Here is a 25829-nt window from a genome sequence, read left to right as displayed (position 1 = left end):
TTGGTCCACATCACCTTTGAAATGAAAGTATATGTCAGAGGTGATCATTTGACTCTAATCAACTCATTCATTCATCGTATGCCTGCCATGATGGTGGTCCTGTGTAGGTGCTGGGATACATGCACAGAAGAAGACAGTCTGTACCTGAAAAAAGCATGCCAAAATTAAGTCTACCATGGAGTCAACTCACGAATTCATGTTCTCCAAACCTTTGATCAAATCATCTATATTGTAGGGGTGTCTGGGTGACTCAGTCAGTTAAGCGTCTGAGTTCAGCTCAGGTCATGATCTCATAGTTGCTGGGTTCAAGCCCCACACTGGGCTCTGCGCTGACAGTGTGGAACCTACTTGAGATTCTCTCTCTCCTTCTGTCTCTCTGCCCCACCCCCACTTGCACACATGTGCACTCTCAGAATAAATTTTAAAAAAAATCATTCTTACTGTAGCTAAGGCCATGATCGCAATAAACTTTGAACCCCAACATAATAAAGAACTAAACACAGTTCAGGTAGACACTTACTGAGAATGGGTAGTTGGGAGAAACAAGCACTTTCGTTTTATTCATCAGCTTGCTCATTGATTGTCTATCTGTTCAAGGTGCTGAAGCCCATACTTGCTCAAGGTGTTCCATTTTTTTTAAGTTTATTTATTTTTTAGAGAGAGAGACAGAGAGAGAGAGAGAGAGAGAGAGAGAGAGAGAGAGAGAATCCCAAGCAGGCTCCACACCATTAGTGCAGAGCCTGATGTGGGACTCCAACTCATGAACCTTGAGATCATGACCTGAGCTGAAGTCAGATGCTTGGTTAAGCAACTGAGCCACCCAAGCACCCCAAGGTGTTCCGTTTTAACTGAGGAGAGTGCATGGTTAATGAGAGACATGTGAATAGGCAGATGCATTAGGTGAGCCCCAATGCAGAGGAGAAGATCTTTATTGGTGGGATGGGTCTGGAGCTGCTGAGACCAGGAGACACAGAACCTGTGCTGAGCCTGCAGTGACCAGGACCCCAGGTCCATGACTGATTCACTGATTCAACACATGCTTACTGCATTCCCACTTTATGCCAGCACTTTAGGTACTAGGAATACAAGGCAGACCAAATTCTTTCTCCCAGAAGCTCAAAACAGGGGAAAGGAGACAGCAATAAGTAACTATATAGACTATGAAGTGGTGATAAGTACTATGGAAAGCAATAATAAAGTGGGGTAGGAGGACAAGAAGTTGGGGTTAGAGGTGCCATTTCATGCTGGTTGTCAAAGAGGTCCTCTCTGAGGAGGTAGTGTAATGAGTTGAATAGTGTCCCCTCAAAATTCATGTCCACCCAGAACCTGAGAAATGGGCCCTTATTTGGAAAGAGTGCCTTCGTGGATGCAATTAGTTTAAGGTCTCAAGATGATATGATGCTAGATTCAAGGTGGGCACTAAATCCAAATACCGGTGTGCTCATGAGAGGAGAGGACACGGAAGAAAGGTATGCCAAGATGGTGGCAGAGATTGCAGTGAAGCTCCACAGGCCTAGGAGCACCTAGGGCCATCAGGAGCTGGAAGAGGCAAGGAAGATCCCTGAACATTTTAGTAACAATCAAGGGATAAATTGTTTACCAGCCTAAAGCACAGTCCCCAGCAGTCGTCCAAAAATAACAATTTCATAGAAAAAAAACTGTTTTTTACTTTCTACTCTAGTATGATCCACATATCCTCCCACCCCCACCCCCTGCCATGTCTGGAAATTCTGGCTAGATTGTTCACAGGGTTGGTGAGGATTAAATGATTTAGGAAAGGCTAAGCTCTTAGGATGGTACCTGACACCTGATAAATGCTCGACTGACGCTAGCCATTTGTAGCCTTGTTGATGATGTTAACTGCAAACTCCTTTTCTGTCAGTCACAATACCCAGCACAGGCCTGAGCACAGAATATAATATTTAGGAAGATGCTCAGTGAGTGACTGGTCTCCAACACTTGGGATTTCTTCCACACTTGAAATATCATAGCTTATTTTGTGTCTTTTTAAAAAATGTTCTAAGTATTAATTGATTTAGAAAAACAGCTCCACCAACTCTATTTTGTTTAATTTTATTAATTCCTGCTGTTATCTTAATGTTCAGGCTTTTTTGTTCGCTAGTGCATTCAAGGTGATTTTCCTGAGAGTACTGCTTTGCATCCCACAAGATATGCAGTATATTCATAGTGACCCTGTTAATGATTAAAGCAATGCTGTACATAAGGCGCTTAGCACAGTGCTCAGTAATGTTTGGTTGCTTTAACCTTACCCTGCACACGGCGGCCAGTCTATTTGACACTGGGGTAAGCAGTTGCTTAGCAAAGCCACCTTCTGCGTCTTTCTCCACTTTACTTCTGCCCTTGTAACTCCTCCCAGTCCTCCAGGGGGCGGGGCCAGGTCTTCACGCTCCTGACCCCACCCCGCCACGTTCCTTTGACACTCTTTGCGTGCCCCACACATTCTATACTCCTGTCTCCTTCCGTTTTCTAAAAGCAGCTCTGGAACTAGGATGAGAAAAATAGTCCCTTGACAACAGAGTTCTTTCCACAAGAAGGCGGGACTGGGGCGGGGCTTAAGACCGGAAGAGCCCGGAAGTCCGTGATCCTTGTGGCAGGATTGGGTCCCGCGTGCTCAGGGGCGGGTCAAGTGGGCGGAGGTATCCATTTTACACAGCGGACTGCCCGCCGCCTCCATTTAAGGCGGGGAGAGGAGCGCGGGCGGCAGTTGCTGTGGTTTCCCAGTTGAGGTTACTTGTTTCTTTTGGGAGCAGAAACTCGTGGAGGTAGTGTCTTGCGACCAATTTTACCCACGAGGGACTACAGATCAGGCGATCAGGAGCGCAGCCCGGCCAGGCCCAGCCCTTACTTTCCCTTCACCCCTTGGTGCCCATATCTAGGTCGGCTCCGGCGCGGCTGAAAAGGCCGCGGGCGAGATGTTCAAAAACACGTTCCAGAGCGGCTTCCTCTCCATCCTCTACAGCATTGGCAGCAAACCCCTGCAGATCTGGGACAAAAAGGTCAGGAGTTGGGGACAGCCGCTGGGCGGGGTGCAGGGGCCGCGCGTCCCCTCCTCGTCCGGAGGCTGGGGACGGGGTGGTGGGTAGTTGTGTGGAGTTGGGGCCTAGGGGTAGGGGAGGCCGGGCGGGCGCTGCTGTCCCCAGGCTGGCGTGACTGAGGTGCAAGGTAGGGGCGTCGTGTAAGCAGTTGGGGGTGCGTGTGGGGTGGGCGTGGCTGGGGTTTAAGTGTCCAGAGGCCATGGTGTGGTTATGACAGTGGTCCCTCTCCGCAGTCTTGATTTGCTCAGTCGGTTCCTCAGAAGCCTCGGTTTCCCTGTTTATATGGTGGGATAGATAGTACCCGTGTCATAGCGTGAAATGCATAAACTTACTTGAGGTTGCTTTGGGAGCATGCAGATGAAAGAAGCTGCTGTTCACTGATTGCACAAATATTTACTGATACCCTGTTTTGTGCCAGGCACTGTGCTGGGCACAAGACACAGAGCTTTTGTTCCAGGCATCCTTATAGAGGCACAGCCAGAAGGCAGTTATGTTTGGATTTCATTCATTTGCTCCTTTCCTTCCAGTGATCTCAAACAAGGGAGAATTCGGGTGGCCTTTGGCACCTGCTCCACATTCGGTGCTACTTGGAGTCTGAACTGTGCCTTCTGTGCTTGATTTCTACATCAGGAAAATTGCAAAATGGTGATAAAGTTTTGTTTGGGTTAATAAGTTCAGAGCCAAGTACAAGCCTCGTTATTTTTATTCAGGTCTCCCCTGGGTAATACTTTCACTGACCCCAGGAGATGATGACCTTGCCCACTTTTTGGAGATGTGGGGTAGGGGCATGTATGTCTAGCAGGCTGTGCGTTGGTCTGCGTTTTATTACTTGGTTATTTTATTGCTCATGTGAATTCCTAGTCCGCTGTACCCTTTTTTAGGGTAAGTTCAGGTAGGCAGTCTCTTGTGGAAGACAGGTGATTTTCTCAAGGGAGAATGGAGAGAAGTGGTATGTTGAATGGTATTTTATAGAGATAAATGTGGAATAATCTAAGTAAGCAGGTTATGGGTAACGAAGCCAAGAATCTTGGATTTCATCTCAGAACAGCTCTTTGTCTTCCTTATCCGCAAATGAGCGTTTGGGGCCACACGAGATTGATAGAGAACACCAATAGGCTTCTGCCGGTCAGGACTAGGGAATTCTGCATTTTGAGAGCAGCTTTGAGAGTGCTGTGTTCTTCATGTCATTTTTATAATAGTTGGCAGATCTGAATATAATGAGTCGCTTGGGCCCTATGCACATGCGAAACATCGAAGTCTCGTCTTTTCACTATGCTTCTGTCCACAAGCCCAGTCTCATACCAAGAGTATTTACACAGGAAAGCAGTTCCTTAGTTTTGTTCCCTGCGTTATTGAGGTTTTCAGTTCCATGGTTCTGTTCACATTGGAATAAACACTGAAACCTCTGAAACTGCACCTCTACACAGAGAACCTGGCCTGAATGTACCTGGGAACTTTGTAAGGATGATGGCTGCCCACCTGTGGCTGGGCTTAGTTTTGGGCTGTCAGGAGGCATGGAGGGAGTAACCTTGTGTGCTAGCTGAACGTGCAGTTACAACAAAAAGGTCGACATAAGGCTCTTGAAATAGAGAACGGGACCTGATCTAGGAGAGGTTTCTGGAGCAGGCCAGAGAACTTAGTAACACTGAAAGACTTGCAGAGGTAGGGATGCTTCAGCGTTTCGATTAGGTGAAACTTACCAGAGTTGTCCATTTTAACCTTTCTGGGCTTGATCTTTTTGTGTGTTTTATTTTTCAAATGCAGCTTTTTGGCCAGTCAATATGTTTACACACGGAATATAAAAGCAAAGTAACCATGGTGCACTGTGTCCCTTAACAACGCCGCTAGAGGTCGGATGGTACCCTAATGACATAAACACGTGTGAAAACATTATTAGAACACCTGGCAGGGTTACTTGGACTAAATTAAACAGACGTTTTGGCAAAGAAAACATTTAGAATAACACTCATTTTAAGCAAAATTCTTATAATAGTAAAAGTTAGTTATATTTCTACTTTTTGTATTTTTTTAAGTTTATTGATTTTAAGAGAGAGAGAGAGAGCGAGAGAGCGTGTGGGAGTGGCAGAGAGAGAAGGAGAAAGAGAGAGAATCCCAAGCAGACTCTGCACTGTCAGCATGGCTCCCTACATGGGGCTTGAACCCACAAACTTTGACATCATGACCTGAGCCAAAATTGAAAGTCAGATGCTTAACCTAGTGAGCCACCCAGGTGTCCTTCTACTTTCTGTGTTTGTTTGTATATAATGTTTATTTTTGAGAGGGAGAGAGAGAGTGTGTGTGAGCTGGGGAGAGGCAGAGAGAGGGAGACACAATCCGAAGCAGGTTCCAGGCTCTAAGCTGTCAGCACAGAGCCCGATGTGGGGCTCGAACTCACAAACCGCAAGATCATGAGCTGAGCCAAAGTCAAATACTTTTTGTATTTAGACTGAAATGGGTTTAGGGGTGAATCTTTTCCCCTGGGGCAAGGGAAGGAAAGGGAAAGGATAAGTTTGGGGTCAGATCCATAGGCTTTGTTGCATGTGTGCCTTTTCTTAGCTATATTAAAGTCCTCAGGAAGTGTTGGGAATCCAATTCAGTTAGGGAAACACTGGGAATTGATATACTTATCAAAGTATTGAGCAACAGTTAAATCACAGGCATTGTGTAGATTTGGGGAGATAAAAAGTTAGAAGACATTTTCCCTGCTCTTAGGGAGTAAGGCAAAGTTGTAGTAAAGGTAAAGTTCGATGGAGGGAGGGGTAGACCATCCACATTTATCTAGAAATGACCCTGAACTCTGCCAGTAGTATATGGCTATTTTGTTACTATTGTGATTTCACAAACTTTACTATTCTCCTTCCTGAGTTTATGGAGAAGAATTTCTATAATTTGTTTTTTGTAAAGAGTAATCTTGGAAAAATTAAGTTTGGCTTCTGTTTGGGCTCTGGGTCTCCTTATGAGTGTGAAGAGTGAATGCCATATTCATACTAGTGAATTGACAGGCTCCATTTTTGTGGGTGTGCTTACTAACATCTGTAACATCTGCGTTTATCAGACCCTCTTTGAAGTTCACAGCTCCTGCCGCCCATCTCTTCCTTCAAATCTCAACTTAAACATTGTTACATTGGGAGCTTAAGTTAGGTCTCCTGTGTATTCCTGTGGCCCTCTACTTCACACTGTATGGCAGTTGCCTATTTATTGTGTATTTCCCACTAGACTACAAGTTCCTTTAGGGGAAGAAAACTTTTTTACCTTGAAACCCCAGGGCTGGAGTTGGGACAGTGTGGATGTGCGCCCTGGCTCTGTTCTATGTCCTGTCTTGTGTAACCTTGGGCAAGCACTTACCTGCCCAGTTTTCTTATTTTGTAATGATGCCACCTCCTTCCATGATTATGGAGATTAAATGAAGGTTTATATAAAATGCTTGGCAACAGAGTTATGGCATACAGTATTAAATAGGGCAGGAAACCCAGGAATTTGCTCAAGAGTAAATAAGTTTATAATTGATGCCTAGGAATAGGAAATACAGTAAAGCCAGACTTCTGAAATTAGAATAATTTAGTCATTGTAGCAAGGCTTTCCCAGTCCAAAACCCTTAACGTGACTCTAAGGCCACACAGCACATGGTCGGGTGCCTGCCCCCCCCACCCCCCACCAGGTTCCCCTCTTAGACCTCCTACTGAACTGAAGGAGGTTGTGTTCTCTCACCTTCAGGCCTTTGTACCTGTCCCTCTGCTGGGACCCACCCTACCACCTCTGTTAGTCTCCAGGTTATAGCACAAAGGCACTTCATCAGATTAAGTGAGTCTATATCTACTTGCCCCTCCAGGTTAAGTTCATTTGTACCCCCTTATAGAGCCTCTACTTCCTTTTCATCATACCCATCGTTCTTGAAATTCATTCTTGAAATTAGCTTCTTAAAATCTGTATTCCTTGCTAGACTGCAAGCCTCCTGACAAAGACCTCTGTCTTTATCAAACCAACAGCTTAGGAGAAATTAGGGGTTTCTTAATGTTCCCTTAACTTCTGGAACCAGCAAATATTTCATTTATTAAAGGACTTTTATGTTTAATGTCGATATCACTTCTGGTTTGTAAAGAAAATACCAGAAGGTTCTGTTCCCACTTATGCCTGTGTAAAACATAAAATTTTCATATTTCAAAATATGTTTAATATCCTAAAAGTCTACTAGATGAGAATGTTAGTTCATACAAGTTTCTCTGTCTTTCTCACCTCTCACCTTGTCTTTCGGCTGCTGCTGATCCTCGCCTATTCTAAAACTAAATATTAGGGGCGCCTGGGTGGCGCAGTCGGTTAAGCGTCCGACTTCAGCCAGGTCACGATCTCGCGGTCCATGAGTTTGAGCCCCGCGTCAGGCTCTGGGCTGATGGCTCGGAGCCTGGAGCCTGTTTCTGATTCTGTGTCTCCCTCTCTCTGCACCTCCCCCGTTCATGCTCTGTCTCTCTCTGTCCCAAAAATAAAAATAAAAACCGTTGAGAAAAAAAAAAAAAAACAACTAAATATTAGAAGCAGACGTTTTGTGGTTGTTGCTGGATAGTATTAGATTCCTTCCCTGTTCCTAATTTTAAAAATGAATAATCTCTCTCCAGAAAAGGAGTTTCCACACCCTCCCTCATTTTTAATTAGCAAACTTTCTTGGTACATGTTAAACTGCTGCGTTCCCGGTAGTAGGATCGAGGGCATTGGACATGAAGGTAGTATAGCTGGGTTTTTTTCCAGACTTTTCTGGATCAGCCTGATGATGTTTATTATTCTGAGTAATAGCTTTTACTATAATTGGGTGAAGGCATGGGTTTGAGTTACACTTGCCCTTGCAAGGCATTGCTAGGAAGAGACTGGTTAGCACTGCACTTAATTGCCTTTACTGTAACTAAAGGGTTGTTTGTATATGCCCAGAGTTTCCCGTGTGCTATCTAGAGAGTCCCTGTTAAGTGCAGCAAAGGGAGAGAAGCTTTGACCCGTCGGAGCCTGCAAGGCCCAGGCCTTGAGACAGAGCTATGCCCAGCTCTCCCCACAGAGGTCTCCCTCTGCCTGTTTTCTGACTTACATCCCGGCCCCTGGCTACAGGCGAAACTTTCCTGCCGACATGTACAGCTCTAATGGCTTAATGTAAATTGGAACATGTGTCATTATTAAGACTAGGATGCCAGATGGCTGAGGGCTCAGCTGTCTGCCAGGATAAGTGGGTGGAGCCAGAAAAATGAAAAGTGGGGGTAGAGAATGGATACAACTCGTGTGTTATTTTTAAAACACTTGAAGAAATATAGAGAGTTGGCTAGCTTTCTCCCTATCCCAGTAGTACTTTTTTCCCCTCAGCTTGACCTTCCTCCCTGGAGCTTACATTGAAAAAAAAAAAAGAAAAGAAAATCAGTGTTCTTTATTAGTTGCCCCAGTGACCATGGAAAGCCTGGGAGAGTGATTGCAAGAAGGGCTTGAAGGTTCCTTTCCTGGTGTCCACAGAGGCTGAGAACCTTTTTGATTTGTTGTAGCCAGTAACCTGGGTTCTGCAGCTCCCAAAGTATGTCCATCTCATAGCTTTGGGGGTGGAGGGAGGGTGGGGATAGGGAGTTCGTGAAAAAAAAATGTAAGATTGGCTTTGTTTATTTTTTGGAGGAATAAAACACTTGTAACCTACACCTTGATAGCGGGACTGTGTCATGAAGTGAAAAAGAATGAAAAAGTCAAAAACAATTGGCACTGTCTCATTTAGAGAGGGAAGTAAGATAAAACCTATTTCCACCGTAAGCAATAAATACTGACCAGTTCACTTTATCTTCATTTCAAAGCCAGGCCTGCTTAGTGACCTCTGAACTGGAAGGAGCTAAGGAAAGGAAGTCAATGCTTTCTGAGGTCGTGTATCTTGTTGTATGTGTTTGTCAGAAGCAGGACTGAGGAGGGGGTTGCTTCCTGCAAGACCTTTACAATTTAAAACAGTGACGGCCAGACTGCCAAGGTGGTTGAGAGGCCTTGTCCCAAATTGCCCACCCCACTTTTCCCTTGATCCTAGTTTTAGAGCCTAAAGAGGTTTGGGGAGGTGTCCTTTAAGTGCTCATCTCTCTGATTAATTGCACCCCCCACCCCACCCCTCTTTCCCAGTGAGTTTCGATTTGCAGCCCTTAAATAAAGGAGAAAAATCATAATTCACTAACCAATCAACTTAATTTGATTTCAGAACTCTGGCAGTTGGTGATAGGAGAATACTTAAAACTCCAGAGAGACCGGTGGGCATTCCTTTGAAAAAGCTGCCTTTTTTCCTGGTTCTCCTGGTTTATGGACTACGTTAATTAATTTTGTAAGACCGAAGTCCTGGAGTGTGGTGGTTGATGTGTTGCTGAGAGAAATTTCTCTGTAGGAAGTTTTTGAAAGTCTAGCTAAAAATGAGCTTGCCTCTGGGGCAGAGGCAGAAGAATACACAAAGTCTGTTTTGGCTTCCAGTCTGTTGGCTTCTGCGTGCTTTGTAAGGCATTGTTTTCTTCTGTATAAAGACTTGAATAGTAGCATTTGCTGGAGTGAAGTCATCTGCTAGAAACTTTGAGATGGGCAGAAGCAAATTTCCTAACATTTCCTCCCTGTGGAATCTGGCCGAGCTTTCTGGAGCGGAGAGAACATTCTCCCTGTGCTCTGAGAGACCTTTGGGGATGTAAGGTTCGAAGCCATGCTTTTAAGCAATATTGGATAAATTGCAACAAGTTGCCTTTTAGCAATAATTAATTGATACTTTCAGGTTAACCATGTCGATTGTTGCATTGTGTATCCTTTAAAGAAAGAATGAAGTTATAAAGAATGATTAGTTGTATGTTATCAAATTAGTGTTTGCATCTTGTTGGAATACCAGCCCCTCTTAGCAATATGACTACATCACGTTATTTGGAAATAATTTCGCATTTGATTCCTCCTTCACCAGCAAGTCCGTCTGTTTTCCACAGCAGCTGTGGGCTAGCAGATCGAGGAGGAATATTGCCATTTGGTCCCGAGTGTTTATGTGGGGAATGAGGTGGGCCGCGTTGGCATGTGCTACACAGACCCAAGCCTTTGTGCTCTTAATCTCCCTGGGAAAGAGGCCCAGAACTCGAAGCAGGAGGGCAGCGGTGTCGCCAGCTTTGTTTGAGGAGCACTTCAATGTGACGTTTGTGTCTTAAGAACCCAAGAAATGCTGCATTGGCAGAGATCTGGGGCCCATCCACCCTGCGTTCTGTCTCTGATAATGGGCACCAAAGGCTGATTTGTGGGAAAGCATTCCTCATGCTGGCAGCCTCCCTGGCTTTGTGATAGACCCCAGTCTCTCTGGCTTCCTATAATAGTCCATGGTGGATATGTTATCCAGGAGTTTTTTTTAAATCCTCCTTGAATCTATTCACCCTTGCCAACTCTCAGGGTGACAAATTCCAGAAGTCAGCAAATATTTGAATGCTTAGTTTATGCCTCGCATAGTACTAAGCTTTGTAGAAGATGCAGATGATGCTTACTACTTGATCCCTACCCTTGAGCTTATACTTTTGTAAGGAGACAAGACTCAGTTACATCTCGGAGAAAAAGATAGGCAGTGATATCAAATGTCCCATGGGAACACCAGGCACACCTCAAGTGGATCAAATTCACAGTACCAGAGGTCAGAGACTGATGCCTAAAGACAAAATGCCATAATATTAATAATCCATTTTGAAAATACACCTCTCAGTCAGACTTGACACCGTGTTCTCTCTTTATATGCAAGTCTACTGGAAAGCCAAAGGATTGAGTCAATACAACATGTCAATACAGCCATTTTCACTATGCCTGGAAAAAGATCACATGCTTTAGGTGCATCCTGTACCAAATCTTGTTGATGTTTTTCATGTATTAATCCATTCAGCCCTAATAGTCCAGCCCTGTGTCAAAAATGCCTTTGCGTTTCTCTGCTGTGTCCATATTAGGTGCTTAAGCGCTCATTGCTTGAAGGTAATTGTGCTTTCCTGAATATTTTAAGAGGGGAAATCCATATTGAATATTGATCTCTCTTCATATTGTACCTCCTACGTATGCAGCAGATGACACAGAACCATGTAGGATGAAGTGCTAAATTATATGGTCTAGGCTACATGAGCCAGACAGACAAATCAGAAAGAAGAGAGGTTGGTGTGGGCTGAAACGCTGAAGAAGGGTTCTGTGTGCAGCACCGATGAGACTTGAATTCTTTAAAAATTTGAAATTTAGGGAAAAAATAAGGAAGCAGGAAGTAGGAGCATTGTCATAAGCAGTGTAGAAGATAAAAATGATGCTTGATACTGGGGAGTAGTGCTCTCATTTTCTGGTTGCTGCCCTCCCACTGGAGGCACCTTCCAGTGGCACCCAGGATTGGGCCTTTTTGACCGAAGAAGTATATAAGACAGTGTGGAAAGCCTGGTCATTAATCCTGACTCTGTCACTTAGGGTCCTCATTTGCACTGCCCGGATGTCAGTGTCCACATGTGTAAAATACCACCTACCTTATGATTTTTGTTAGGATTAAGTCAGAGAGTGTATATGAATGTTCCTAGTGCATAGTAGGCACTGAGTAAATGTTAGCTGAATCGAGTTGATTTCTTTTTCTTTTTTTATGTTTATTTTTTGAGAGAGAAGGAGAGAAAGATTCACAAGTACACTCCATGCTGCCAGCACAGAACCCAACAGGGGGCTCGAACTTGCAAACTGAGATCATGACCTGAGCCAAAACCAAGAGTCAGACACTTAACTGACTGAGCCACCCAAGTGCCCCTCGAGTTGATTTCTTTGGGAAGAAATTTATCCTAATTTATAGATTGCCAAGTCACCTGCAATTCCTGTGGTGGCTGATGGGACCTTATATAGAGGTAATATCATGGCCTACTTACAGATAAGCTCAGTATACCGTGTCCCAAAGTTCTGTGTTATGCCCCAAGAGCTACTGTGGTTTTCTTTAAATGGTCCCATTCAGGGGCGCCTGGGTGGCTCAGTCGGTTAAGCATCCGACTTCGGCTCAGGTCATGATCTCGTGGTTTGTGAGTTCAAGCCCCGCGTCGGGCTCTGTGCTGACAGCTCAGAGCCTGGAGCCTGTTTCGGATTCTGTGTCTCCCTCTCTCTCTCTCTGACCCTCCCCCGTTCATGCTCTGTCTCTCTCTCTGTCTCAAAAATAAATAAAAACGTTTAAAAAAAAAAAATGGTCCCATTCAGCCTTCAGAATCTTAACAAAGTTGTTGCCAAATATTTCAGTCCTAATTGGTTTAATTTTCTTTGTTGTAGGTGCGGAATGGCCACATCAAAAGAATCACTGATAATGACATCCAGTCCCTGGTGCTAGAGATTGAAGGGACGAATGTCAGGTAGGTGGCCCCTCTGTTCACCCAGAGACCCGGTACAGCAGGGAGGCAGTACATCATAGAAGTTAATAAGCACAGACTGTGGCACCGAGCGCCTGGTGTGGATCCAACTCACTGCTTACAGCTTACCTTGGACAAGTTACTTAACCCACAGGCCTTAGTTTCCTCATCTGTAAAATAGGGATAGTAACAGGACACCTTCCTTAGAGGGTTGTTGTGAAGATTAAGTAAGCAAATTGTGTATAAAGCACTTAAAGCCTGCTCAGCACATAGTAAGTGCTGTATATTAGTTATATTATTATTAATAAGTAACCAAGGCTGTGGGTGTGGGCGGAGGGATGGCACTGGTCATAGTAGATGGCGTGTGCCACTGTGTGGCTCTCTGTGCCACAGTGGTCCTAGTTTACGTTTTCTATCACTTGATGCTTCTCTTAGACCAGAATTGAGTCTTCTCTCACTGGAGGAAATTCCTCAGATCGCTGGCCTGGGTTTGTTTTTCAGGTTATTTTTTTGTTGATGTCTAGCCCTGTGTTCAGCTTTTGTTTCAGAGTCCAGCGTTGTGTTTTCTTAAGCATCAGCTGATTCAAGGATTGAGGATTGGGTGAGGGTACCTGGCTCTTTTAGATCTGCTTTCCATCTTGCCTCTTGGACCGAGTGTTTTTGCTGTGTGTACCACAAGGGAAGTGCTTACCGGTGTCTCCTCTCTCTGCAGCACCACGTATATCACCTGTCCCGCAGACCCAAAAAAGACATTGGGGATTAAACTGCCCTTCCTTGTCATGATTATCAAAAATTTGAAGAAATACTTTACCTTTGAAGTACAGGTTAGTATATGCACATGAATGTGTACACTCTCAGCTATACCATAGGGATAGCTCATCAACTTGCAGGAAAAAAAATAGCTCTGGGAAAGTATCTTTAGTCTTTTGTATGTATTTTTAAAAACGAAAATTTTTTTTTAATCTTTATTTATTTTTGAGAGAGAGACAGAGAGACAGAGAGAGCAAGGGAGGAACAGAGAGAGGGGGAGACACAGAATCTGAAGCAGGCTCCAGGCTCCAAGCTGTCAGCACAGAGCCCGACACGGGGCTCGAACCCACGAACTGTGAGATCATGACCTGAGCCGAAGTAGGACGCTTAACCGACGGAGCCACCCACGCATCCCGTATTTTTTTTTTTAAGTTCATTTGTTTATGTTGAAAGAGAGAAAGCATGAGTCAGGGAGGGGAAGAGAGAGAGAATCCCAAGTAGCCCCTGCTCTGTCAGCACAGAGCCTGACGCAGGGCTCGAACCCAAGAACCGTGAGATCCTGACCAGAGCCAAAGTCTGACACTCAACTGACTGAGCCACCCAGGAGCCCCTGTATGTATTCTTTTCTGCTTCTACTACGCACTTGATGCAGCCATTATTATACGGCATAAATTTGGTATCGGTAGTCAAACTTTAATGCCAAGTTTTTAAAGAAGCAGTAGGCACCTAGGAAATCTGAACAACAGCTGTAAGTTTCAAAGCTTAAAGGTTAGAGTAGTGTCCATTTAGTACTGGTTATTGTTGGTCTCTGTTCTAGTATTTTTGATTTTTGAAATGGAAGAATGTTTATGAAATCATTCTATGGTCTGTGGGCCCTCGGGTGTGTCATGTGTCATAAGCAGCTGGTGTTGTCTTGGCAACGGACAAGATAAACTTGCTACTTCCGGGCCATCTGCGTCCAGTGTGACCTGTATCTGGTCTGTTTATTCTCCCTTGGGTCTCAGCCTTGGGAAACTGGGCTGTGGGAGTTCAGGCCCTTGTCTTATACCCAGGTCGTTTGCTTCTTCCAAGGTAGAGTTCACGTGACTCTTTTTTCTATATGTCATAGGTACTAGATGACAAGAACGTGCGTCGGCGGTTTCGGGCAAGTAACTACCAGAGCACCACCCGAGTCAAACCCTTCATCTGTACCATGCCCATGCGGCTGGATGATGGCTGGAACCAGATTCAGTTCAATCTGTCAGACTTCACACGGCGGGCATATGGCACAAATTACATCGAAACCCTGAGAGTGCAGGTGCTGGCTCCTTTTCTTGTGGAGTGCCAAACGGGAGAGGAGAGTGTGCTCTGCCTGTTCCTGGCTTGTGGCCCTGGTGACAGGACAGTGTGGGTTTTTGGCTAAGCTGCCCAAGTCACTGTCCAGAGGGCTCAGAGAGGTCCAGGCCATATTCAGGTGTCTGCTCAGATATAGTGGGAGAACACAGCAAGCAAAATATCCCTCTTGCCAGACTCCATCCCTAAGCCATGCTGAGGAGAGGCCAAAGAGATGAAGCTTTGACAGCCTCGTGGGAGGAGCTCTAGGAGAATCAGGAAAAGAGGAAGGGCAATCCTATTTTGTCTCTTAAAATAAGTCTTGCACCCACAGATCCACGCAAACTGTCGCATCCGACGTGTTTACTTCTCAGACAGACTCTACTCAGAAGATGAACTGCCGGCAGAGTTCAAATTATATCTCCCAGTTCAGAACAAAGCAAAGGTAAGCCAGCCTTCCTTGGAGGAAGGCCAGACGGTGAGTTGGGGGAGCTAGAAAGTGCTCTATTCTGAGTTGGGTTGCAGAGCCTTTCAGTGCTGACGTGGGGTCTGGAGTACCTTTCGTTGTAAGATCTTGGGTCTTCTTCCAACATCAGCACTGAATCAGGATCGGTCCTGGGAAATGTTCTGTGACTGTTGTCTCCACCTCCACAAGGTGGTCCTGCCTCTCCCTGGGAGGCATCCTGCTGCTTCCTGCTCACGGGCCTTCCTTGGAGAATATCTTCCATCCGAACAAATTCCTGTCAGCCCATCGGTCTCCTCTGACACAATGCTGGGTGCTTCTTCCATGCCTGCCTGCTGCTGACATTGCGCATTTCTGCACAGTCCAGTGTCCACTCCAGTGTCACCAGAAAGGGGAAGGCGGGTCAGTGGCACTGACCATCTATTTTTCTGATGCCTCTTCTCTTTGTTTCTTTTTCTCCAGCAATAACTAGAATGCAACTCAAGGGATGTCAGACCCTGGACATGGCTCTTAGTTTGAAAAGGAAACTAACTGGAGGACAATACAAAAAACAAATATTTCTATTAGTTTACTGTGCTGTGGTTCTTTTATCTACTACTTGGTGTCCTTTGTTGTGGACACCAGTGACCATGCCAGAATGCCATCCTCGCATTGCAAGTGCCGTGGGGGGTAGGCCGGGCTCTGGTGCACGAATGCTGGACTTTACCCAGCTGCCTGCCCCAGTGTGTGGAGACACATTTACCAGGAACTATAGAATTAAAGATGTTCCCTAAAGCAATTTCAGACCAATATTTCTTCCTACGGTTTATTCGTTGTTTTATATATTATCTAAATATATGTATATGCTGTGTAATACTCATAATCTGGAAATGAATAAAATGCTATATTCTTGGTTTGTAAATTTGGGTTTTTTGTTTGTTATTTTAGAAGGAGAGAGAACATGAGTGGGGCGGAGGAGGGGTGAGTCGAGGGGGAGGGGGAGAGACTCTTCAGCAGGCTCTGCACCCAGCGTGGAGCCCAACATGGGATGTGATCCCACGACCCTCAGATCATGACCTGAGGCCGAAATCAAGGGTTGGACGCTCAACCGACTGAGCCACCCAGGCACCCCAGTAAATTTGTTCTTAGTTTATTTTTTTAATGATATTTTTCTTTCCTTTGTGATGTGAACATAGAGCTCTTTCCAGAGCACATCCCATACGCTCATGCTGTGAAATATCTTGCGGTAAGCACTTACAGAACAAGACATCTGTACAGATACTGATTTATAACAACTCCAAGCTACACTAAATGGGGAAAAATGTGAACAGCATATGATCAGTAGAATCATCTTACTAGGCATTGGGGTCCGAGTCAAGCTTAAGACAAAATGGCATCTAGTCCAGATTGCTCTTAATTCCCTTAGGAAGTTGTCACATTGGAGCCCCACATGCTCTTTTGTAACCACACCTACTGTCCCTCAGCATTGGAGCCCATCACCAATGGGCTTGAATTTAGGGACTTCCTTGCCTTGAATTTAGGGACTTCCAGGAAAAGTGTTTCTCTAAACACTCGAATCACATAAGGGAGCTGAAAGCTTACCCCACACTCTCCCTTATACTGCTTCTTGGGCATATGGTCCCTCAGTGGGATGGCCAACCCCGGCACAAATAGTTATATTCACAGAAGTTAAACACCTCCATGATGCGACTACCCTGTGTAAAGTCGCTGGGGGGCGGAGAGGGGTGGGCAGGGAGGAAGCAGTTTAGGGGCAGAGAAGAGCATGGGCGGATATGCTAGATCTTGAAGGATACAGTTAAACTAGTACAGTGACTACATCTGGAGACAATAGTTATTGTGTCATTTGTAGACTTTGTGTACTGTAAAAAAATGTTTTTGAAAAGTAATGTAAGAATTTCAAAGTCAAGAACAAAAGGCCATTCTAGATACTGGGCCCTCCCGGGGAATCCCCCCTGGGTCTGGTTTTGTCCCACAGGGATGATGCTGGAAGCGTGGGCACCAGCCACTTAGACTTCGGTGAGACGTAAAAACCGTGCTGACTTTGCTGTTGCCGTCACAGCCTTCTGTGAAAGTAAATGGCAAGAAGCGCTCCTCTCCCACAACCGGTACCCTCCAGAGTGCGCTGCGGGTAAGCAGCAGACCTCTGCCGCAGCAGGGCCAGGGGTCTGGAGGGAAAGGTGCTCCGCTGCCACCTCATGTGACTTGCCGAGTTTGCGTTTCTCCCCACAGTTGTCGAGCGCCTGACATTCGGGTGGGCCCAGGACAGCTCTGCCCTTTCTCTTCCTGCTAATGACTCGACTGGAGCCGCCTCTTTCACGGGTGCTGCCCCTCTGATGGGGTCAACACACAGAGGGCCATCAGCCCAGGTAACAGGGCCAGCCCCAGTCACGTCTGAATGTTGTCCCCTTGTCCATCCTTAAACATAGTAGCGTTGTTGTTGTTAGATCCCGTGGGCCTGTCCCCTGAGCCTTCAGGGTTATAGTTGGAATCCTCAGAGATGGGTGGCGGTGGGGTGGCCAGAGACTTCAACAGAGCTCCCTATCTCCGGTCACTGGACGCTGAAATCTTCCTTCCAACATGGTGTCTATTGTGGCCTGAAAGAAAGATGCTTTTGTGGAGGCGAGGAAACCCGGTTAACTTTTCATCTCTCTTCAGTGCCAGGCCATCAGGGAAGTGCTCCTGGAAGTCCAGAGAAACACAGCAACACACTCTCCTCCACACAGAGCCCCTTTCACCCCAAGGCACTTGTCAGACTATGTATGGGGATTACCTCACCTCCCTCTTTGGGGTGGAAGGCGACAGCTGTCCACTTCCCAGATGCTTTGCATATCCATTTGAAAGGAAGTGAGGGGGCGTTGGGGGTGATGGGGTGTATTATCTAAGCTGGACCCAGGCCAGTGTGAATTGTGGAACCAACGAGTGCATGGCCCCTTGCCCTCGGCTTTCCAGCTCATCAGGAAGACGGCGACAAACCATTAGGAGGCTGAGCACAGGAGGAAGGAAAGGACAGGCTGTGAGGGTTAGCGGCCTCCTTGGAGCTGGGCCCAGAGTGACCTTACAGTGGAGAAATTGAAGTGGGCAGGGTCGCGTTATCAGGCGCCTTGGAGGTCATGGTGTGTTTTAGAAGGAATTGCCTTCCAAGTGAGGGTGTTAGTTAATTGTCGTGAACTTGAAGGGACAGGTGTGCAACCATTCCCAACAGGATTCATCTTGGGTGAGAGCAGATCCACTGTGGCCCTTATTTGCCACTGGCCCACTGAATGATTTTCCTGTAGCCAGACTGGCCCCCTCCTGGGGTGTCTCTCAGGAAAGTCAGGCATGCCAAGGGACAGACCTCCAAGCTGATTTCCCCAGCACCTCAGCAGATTTAGCCAAAAGCCTCACTGAGAATTCACTGAGAAAGATTTTGGCGCTCTCCTTGTCTAAGCCCTCTCTTCCTCTTCCTCCATTTTACTGATGAGGATGCCGCAGCCCAGGGAGACATGGGCTGGGACAAGGACCTGGATCACCTGACCAGTCACATGCCATCCCTGTCCTGCTTGTGTGGGCACTCCCCCTGTCCACCAGCATCCTGTGTGTCTGGGTGTGCCCTTTTTATAGAGAGCAGTGAGATGTGAGAGAATGTCCCCCTGGGTGGCTGGGCCAGGCCAGACCCCACTGCTGGAGAGATCTCAAGGCCAGACTCGGCTCTGCCTCCACAGTGAGGCCTTGCCTGGTTGTCCCCTCATGGCTGCATGTTGTCTTACCTTCAGCGCTGAGGTGAAGAGTGAAAAGCTTGTAGAGCAAAGGTTTCTGTTTCACTAATGGATCATAAAAGTAGCCTATGTTCATGGGAAATATAAACCACCGAAATAATATAAAGTCAGACAGAAGCCCCAGTTCCCATTTCTGATCTGAAGGCATTTGAAGGGGCTAGGCCAAGTTTTACCTGCTTTACGGGTATTTGTTTTACTGAATCATCGCAGCGCTGGAACAGGAACCATTCTCATTTTACAGATGAGAAGACCAAGGCACAGAGATGAGTGTTCCTGAGCTCACACAGTGATGCCCCCCCTTGGCGGAAGCAGATTTCAAACTCAGGCTGTTGAACCCCCGTGCTGGGCTCTTAAATCACTTGACTTCTTTGACCTGCTGTTTCCTCCTCAGCAAGATCAGCCTGATGGGGAAAACACACGAAGTGTGCCTCAGAGCTGGGCTGGAAGAGATGCCTACGAGCGAGATGTGTTGTTTTCACACAACAAAAAGCTATACAGCAACGAAAAGGGACAAATTGCAGCTACAGGTGCAGCAGCAGAGGAAGCATATGACTCCCGTGCATGGTGGAGACAGCAAGGTACAGTATATCAAGGATGATTCCTTCTCTGTATGACTTAAGGAAAACTTCTTTAACGATTACTTATTTTTGAGACAGAGAGATAGAGTATGAGCAGGGGAGGAGCAGAGAGAGAGGGAGACCCAGAATCCGAAGCAGGCTCCAGGCTCTGAGCTGTCAGCACACAGCCCAACATGGGGCTCAAACTCACGAACTGTGAGATCATGACCTGAGCCGAAGTTGGATGCTCAACCGACTGAGCCACCCAGGTGCCCCTCCATTTCTATATGACTTTTAGATAAGCAAAACAATATATTCCAGGATGCATTTATAAATGACAAGCCATAGTGACAGCAAGGGGACTGGGTATCTCAGAACTCAGGACATTGTTTCACCCAGAGGTGGGGGATGCGGGTGGGAGGACGGGGGCATGAGTGACAGGAAAGGGGCTTCATGGAACTTCCAAGGACCACCAGTGCTTTATTTCCCAACCTGGGGAGTGTTTACACACCGATGTTTGCTTCATTACAATTTGAATTACACTGTGGAGTATATTCTTCTGATTATATTTCTCAAAAAAAAAAAAAAAAAAAAAAGTCAAATTTCGATTACTTAGCCCTGGCCTATTAAAATGCATACGCTTGAGGCCCAGCTCGTTAAAATGCAGATTTTCTTTCAGGAGATCTAAATCTGGCCGAGAAATCTGCATGTTAACACCTTCCCCTGGTGATTTGTGGTGTTTCTGGCACTGAGAAGCTGTTCCAAGAGCAAGAATCGATGCCATACCTGCAGAGAGGCCAGATGCTGGGAAGAAAGGAAAGCGTAAAGCAAAGCCCCTCTCAGACTTTAAGTTCCTTTGATACAAAATTCTAGTCCGGAACTTCCATCTCTGCACCTTTTCCAGGGCCTGCAAATACGGAGTACTGTAATGCAAACCACGAGTGCCTCTGAGCTGTGGTAGGCACACTCCAAATCGCAAATCCGCAAGGCATTGCACATCTGGATGGAGCACGAGCCTTGGAAAAATTGTGCCTCTTGGTATCCATGGTGTCTGAAGCAAAGCAAAACAGTATGTGAAGGGTGGGATATGGAAACACGGTGGCTGGAGCCCCTTATTAAGGGGTGTCGAATGTCACTGACAGCCGCTGCCCTTCTACTGCATGAAGGTAATAAATGTCAACAGGGACTCTCACGAGTTCTCTCATCACTTGGGTCTCCCCCAACTCTCTTCCATCAAGTCTTAAGTTGTGAATCCTCCTGGCAGTTGGGAGGGAATACAGTAAATTCAGTCGATATAGTAGAATAGGCCTGTACACACAGTAGCCCCTGGGTTCCAAGGCCCCCTCCTAAGCTGCCCCCACCCCAAGGCTGCCCTCATGTTCACTTGAAGTCTAAAGAACAGAAGCCTTCCAAGCCTCTTTTTTTGGTATTGGAAACCTACCTATGCCAACATGTCAGGTTCTTGGTGACTGTCAGGAGCCCCGCCTAGGAGAGGTAGTGGGAAGCCACAGTTCTCCCCCTCCGAGCTGGCTACCGGGAGGTGTGCTGCTGGGAAAGCAAATCTCAGTGCGACATGTGCGACAGTGACTAGGGAGCACGTGAGAAAGACTCCTGCCACCGAAAGCTTGGCAAAGCGTCTGTTCGCTCTCTGCAGATGCACGTCCATGGGGAACAGGGGGATGGGTGGCAGGGGAGAGCAGAATCCCATGGGAATCTGCTGCTAAGGGTCTACGGGTGGGGACGGGGGCAGTGAACTCCCTATAGGAGTTCCAGACTCAAACCTTCTGTAGATCTTAGGTGGTTGGGCCTGCCAAGTTCTCATGCCCCAAGTCTACTGGAGACAGAAGTACCTAGATAACACTTATGGCCACTCACATATTTGGACTGGATTCATTTCACCAACGACGAAGTTATAATGACAGGGAGTAGAGATTCATTCCCGGAGGTTATGCTCACTTTGGTCCATGTGCTGGCAGAGGGGAAGGGGAGCGGAGATACTCAACACAAGTTCCTTACCAGCCCCGGGCCGGCCCCGGCCCCAGGGAATCCCAGCAACCCCAAATAAGGGAAATGAAGAACCTCAAGCTTCTTTAGGCAGTGAACCCCACAGGGGCCACCAACCTTTGCTGTGGGAAGAGGGCATTAGCTGTCCCCTTGAGCCCCACTTGCTCGGGGAAGCTGTTGAGGCCTGAAGGGAGCTTCAGGTCACCTCACATTCCCCAGAAGGCTGAGTTTACATGGTGTGGGGAACCCAGGGTGGCTGCCACCTTCCCCTCCCACTGGGGGCTCCGTGAGCCTCAGAGGCACCAGGATCCAGAAGCTCTCCAAACCCCATACTTCAGGGATTTTTATGGAGACCTTATCATGGGGATGAACCCAGGGGATGGGTGGGGGAAAGTGCTGAACATCCCAGGCTTCTGACCATGCTTGGTCTTTCAGGTCACCAACCCCTGTGCTGAAGGTAGCCAGGAAGGAGCCTGCCAAGAGTCACTTCATTAGAGCAAAAGATATTCCCATCACCCAGGAAACTCCAAGGGATTTGGGAGCTCTGTGTCAGGAAACAAGGGCAAACAAGAGATGCTCCTAGCACCTTAACGGAATAGGAAATTACAAAGGTTTTAGGAGTTCTGGACAGGAGCTGGGTTCAAACACCAAAATATATAGTTCTTCTGCCATCATAGCATCACATTGTAACAAGGAGTTCATGGCTGTGCAAAATCCCCTGGGGAGCCCGGCTGCAATTTTCTAGGTGCACAGACCTTTAAAAAATGAAGTCGATTTAAAATCCATGCTAATACAGTAGCATGAAGCTTCTAGCAGTCTGTGGCTATTTAAATTACATTTCATTTAATTTAAATTTAAAGGAAAATTCAATTCTTTTGTTGTACTAGCCACTTTTCAAGCGCTCTGTAGCTGGCTAATGACCACCATATTGGTCAGTGCAGATAAAGAAAATTTTAATTGGACAATGCTGTTTTAAATGCCTTCACTAAAACAATAAGACTTTATCACCATCAAAGAAAAAATAGTTTCAATGTAGTATAATCGTGTTTTTAAGAACAGATTTGAACAGGCTTCCCAAATGTAATTGTGCATAAGAATCATCTAGGGAATCTTGTAAAAATTCACGTCTGGGGTGGGGCCCTAGATTCTGCATTTCTAGTAAGCCCACAGGTCATGCTAATGCTGCTGGTCTTTGGACCATCCTTTTGGGCAGTGAGGGATCACTGGATTAATTAAAAAACACCCAGGGTGCATTTTAGTGATGAACCTTGGGAATGGGAAGCAAGTTCGAAATTGCATCATGAGTGATGAGCGTCATCTTTCACTCCTGGCCAGATACCTTGGCTGCTGTCGACTTCATTCAGATAGTATGTCTCAAGCCTAAATTTCAGGCCTGTTGTTAGGCCCCGCCCAAAGGCCCTTTTCCCAGAGTGATAGGTCCTGGTGTCAGGAACAGCTTCCCTCTTAGGGCCCCATCAGGCCAAAAGGCCCCGGCTCCCCCGGGAATCAAGGCGACTTGCCATGACAGCTGCCGGGGACAGCTCCTCTCAGAACAGTGAACTGGATGCCTTGTCTCAGCCTCCCCTTTATTTCTTGTCTTTTTCTCAAATGTAAAAATAGAGAAGTTCAAAGCCCCCATATTCCCACCGCCCCAAATTACCACCGTTACAATTTGTCACATATTCCTTCCAGTGTGTCCCGCGTATGTTGTTGATTCAGTGGCCTGAGATGAACATAGCCGCCGAGTGTTCACACCTGGTGTGGTGCTGGCCCTGTGACTTACCTAACTACGGGATGTGGCGGAGGTGATGCTGTGCCAGCTCTGAGGCAAAGTCTTAAGGAAGCCTGACAGTTTCTGGGTTTTCACTGTTGGAAGCTCTTTGTGCCCGGCCACTCTGCTGGAGTGATCATGTTGGCGACTGCGTGGAGAGACAGCCGGACGAGGACTGACCAGGAGGCCCAGCCTACGCGGAGATGCAAGGCCTCAGCTTGCAGCTGAGTGAGGCTACCCAGGTGGCTCCCAGCAAGACCAGCCAAGGGACTGCCCCAGAGAGCTCGGCCAAGGTGGAAGAACCAGGAGCAAATAAAATGGTACTGGTTTGGGGGCACAGGGGTGGTTCATTCAGCTGAGCATCTGACTCTTGATTTGGGCTCAGGTCATGATCCCAGGGTTGTGGAATCGAGCCCTGCGTCAGGCTCCATGCTGAGCTTAGGATTTTCTCTGTCTCTCTCTCTGTCTCTCTCTCTGCCCTCTCTGTCTCTCTGTCTCTCTCTCTGCCCTCTCCCCCGCTCATACTGTCTCTAAAATAAAATTAAAATTAAAAATACCTTCGTTGTTTTAAACCAGGAGGTTTTGGGGTGGTTCCTAGGTGGCCACAGTTTACCAGAACCTAAGTGACACAGAACACAGGTAATGGAAGCGTAGCCAGCCCATCCCCTGTAGTACCTGCCCCTTCCGGGTGCTGCCCCCTTATCCTCAGACCACAAGTGCCTTCCGGCAAGGGTAGCAAAGGATTAAATGAATTCACAGGAAGAGCAGGTAATATTTATTTACTGGCTAACATATATCTCATGTCAGTCCCGAAACATATATGAGGTGGCTTATCAAAAATATACGTAATGAGGGGCGCCTGGGTGGCTCAGTCGGTTGAGCGTCCGACTTCGGCTCAGGTCATGATCTCACGGTCCGTGAGTTCAAGCCCCGTGTCAGGCTCTGTGCTGACCGCTCAGAGCCTGGAGCCTGTTTCAGATTCTGTGTCTCCCTCTCTCTCTGACCCTCCCCCCTTCATGCTCTGTCTCTCTCTGTCTCAAAAATAAATAAACGTTAAAAAATTTTTTTTTTTTTTTTTAAATATACGTAATGGAAGATTGTCTTCAAAGTTCGCAGGGTGAGGTGGAAGGGAAAAGGCCAAGGGCAGGAGGAAAATGCCACTTGCCAGGTGAAGGTCCGTGAGGACATGCCCACTCTTCTGTTTGTGTGGGGTGGGGGCTGTGAATGTGGCCTCGTGAGCCCGTGTGACCAAGACCTGGAGAAAGAAAGCAATGATCAGGCCTGCCCCAGGAAAGGGACGACATGGAAGGAGCCAGGAATGAGCCAGGGACCGCACGGTGGGTGCGAGGAGCCAGCAGGGGGTAGTGGGCGGTGAGGGTGGCTCCAGGGATGGATGGTAAGTCGAGGCCAGACTCCAGCTCCAGCTCAGCACTGAGGAGCCCCCCTGAGAGAACAGCGGCCACTCGGAAAGTAGCAAGTGCCCTATTCCTGCACAGATGCTCCTGAGGTGGGCACTGCAGTGACAGCCCAGCCTTGGGGACTCAGCTCCGAGCATCCCGGGGCCCTTTCCGGCCCAGTCATGCCTCCCCTTGTCCTTCTGCCTGAACTGGCCCTGGGTGAGAGGTCACTGCTCAAAGTGAGGCCTGGCCAGTCCAGTTCAACTACAGGGTCCAAAAGAGCCCTGCATCTCCTCGAGCCGAGGGTGGTTCTGCCATTTCGTGGTGTCATCCTTGCTGGGCATCTGTTCCCGTGAAAAGTACCATCACAGATGGTGTGCGGTCAGGTAGGAGCTGTAACTTCCAGCCTCTGAATTTTGTTAGGGGGTTGGGAGCTCAAGAAAGGCTCTACGCAGGAGGGCTTTGAGGGGCTAGGAGGCGGGGACACCGGGCTGTAAAGGGAAGGGCGGTCCGGGCAGAGGGAACAGCAGATGCAAAGGCCAGAAGTGAGCGTTCTGGCTTCCTATGTAGCAAGAGCATGCAGTTCCTCCACAGGCAGCAACCTCGGGCTTGGGGGTAAGCCCAGGACTGGCCACAGGTGGGCCTGGCTGAGGTCGGGCTGGGGGGGGTTGCCACCTTTCAGCTCCCCTGGTGCTCCTTGTTCATGGGGAGGAGGACTTCGTTCCGGGGGGAGAAGGCAGCCCCGGACACTGGGGCAGGTGGGCTCTCCTCACCCGATGCCTGTAGCTCTGGTCTCCAGCTCTGTGGGTTTGGGCCTGAGTGTAGGGCTGAGGGTCGGGGGCTCTCTGGTTCTGTTCCCCACCCCTAATCCCTTGCAGCTGTTGTCCTCCCCAGGAAGGACAGTTGTGTTGGAGGGAAGAGAAATAGTTATTTTGAGTTGGGTACTGGCTTCTGACCAGGGGACAACGGATGGCTGTGTTGGGGCCTGGCAACAGGGTGGGCTGGAGGGGCCAGAGCTGGGCCTGGCTGGGAGGGCAGCCCGCATGATTAATTATGGGGGGTGCTGGGGAGCGGGACGTGATCCTCCCTGAGGCTGGGGCTGTAGAGACCAGCGAGGAAACAGGCTCGAGATCGGGGATGCCCAATACAGAGATAGCGTCTTGAGTGTAGTCTGGGTTAGCTGGAGGGGTGGGGAAAGTGGACACAGCCTCCCATATTGGCCCCTGTGCCACTGGCAACAGTGGAGAGGAAAAGGAGGTTCCTGTGACAGAGACTGGGGCTGTGGGGAGGGCTGCCTGTGAGGGGCTAGGCTGGCGGGCAGCCTGTGGTCACTGTTTGCCCCCTTTCAGGCAGACCTTCCCAGCACCTCCTTCCCAGCAGAAACCACGTTTGGTGGAGACCATACCCTCTGGTGGCATCTACCCTTCTTC

General features: G+C 47.5%; 1 protein-coding gene and 1 long non-coding RNA gene across 2 annotated transcripts; both read left to right on the top strand.

Annotated features, from left to right (window-relative positions):
• Positions 1–2661: 2661 nt before the first annotated feature.
• CFAP20 (cilia and flagella associated protein 20) lies at positions 2662–15816 on the top strand. Its single transcript, XM_058707978.1, has 7 exons — positions 2662–2783; positions 2898–3017; positions 12315–12394; positions 13104–13215; positions 14250–14438; positions 14787–14897; positions 15378–15816. Exons 2-7 carry the CDS (start codon positions 2934–2936, stop codon positions 15381–15383), a joined length of 582 nt encoding a protein of 193 aa, XP_058563961.1. The 5' UTR covers positions 2662–2783; positions 2898–2933; the 3' UTR covers positions 15384–15816.
• An 842-nt stretch (positions 15817–16658) lies between these two features.
• On the top strand, positions 16659–24085 carry LOC131499740 (uncharacterized). The gene is made up of 2 exons (XR_009256031.1): positions 16659–19248; positions 20132–24085. It is a non-coding gene; the product is annotated as an uncharacterized LOC131499740 (long non-coding RNA).
• The last annotated feature ends 1744 nt before the right edge of the window (positions 24086–25829 follow it).

The sequence above is a fragment of the Neofelis nebulosa genome, chromosome 17 (genome assembly GCF_028018385.1).
Source record: "Neofelis nebulosa isolate mNeoNeb1 chromosome 17, mNeoNeb1.pri, whole genome shotgun sequence".
Taxonomy (NCBI): Eukaryota; Metazoa; Chordata; class Mammalia; order Carnivora; family Felidae; genus Neofelis; species Neofelis nebulosa.
This window is presented reverse-complemented; position numbering and strand designations above follow the sequence as displayed.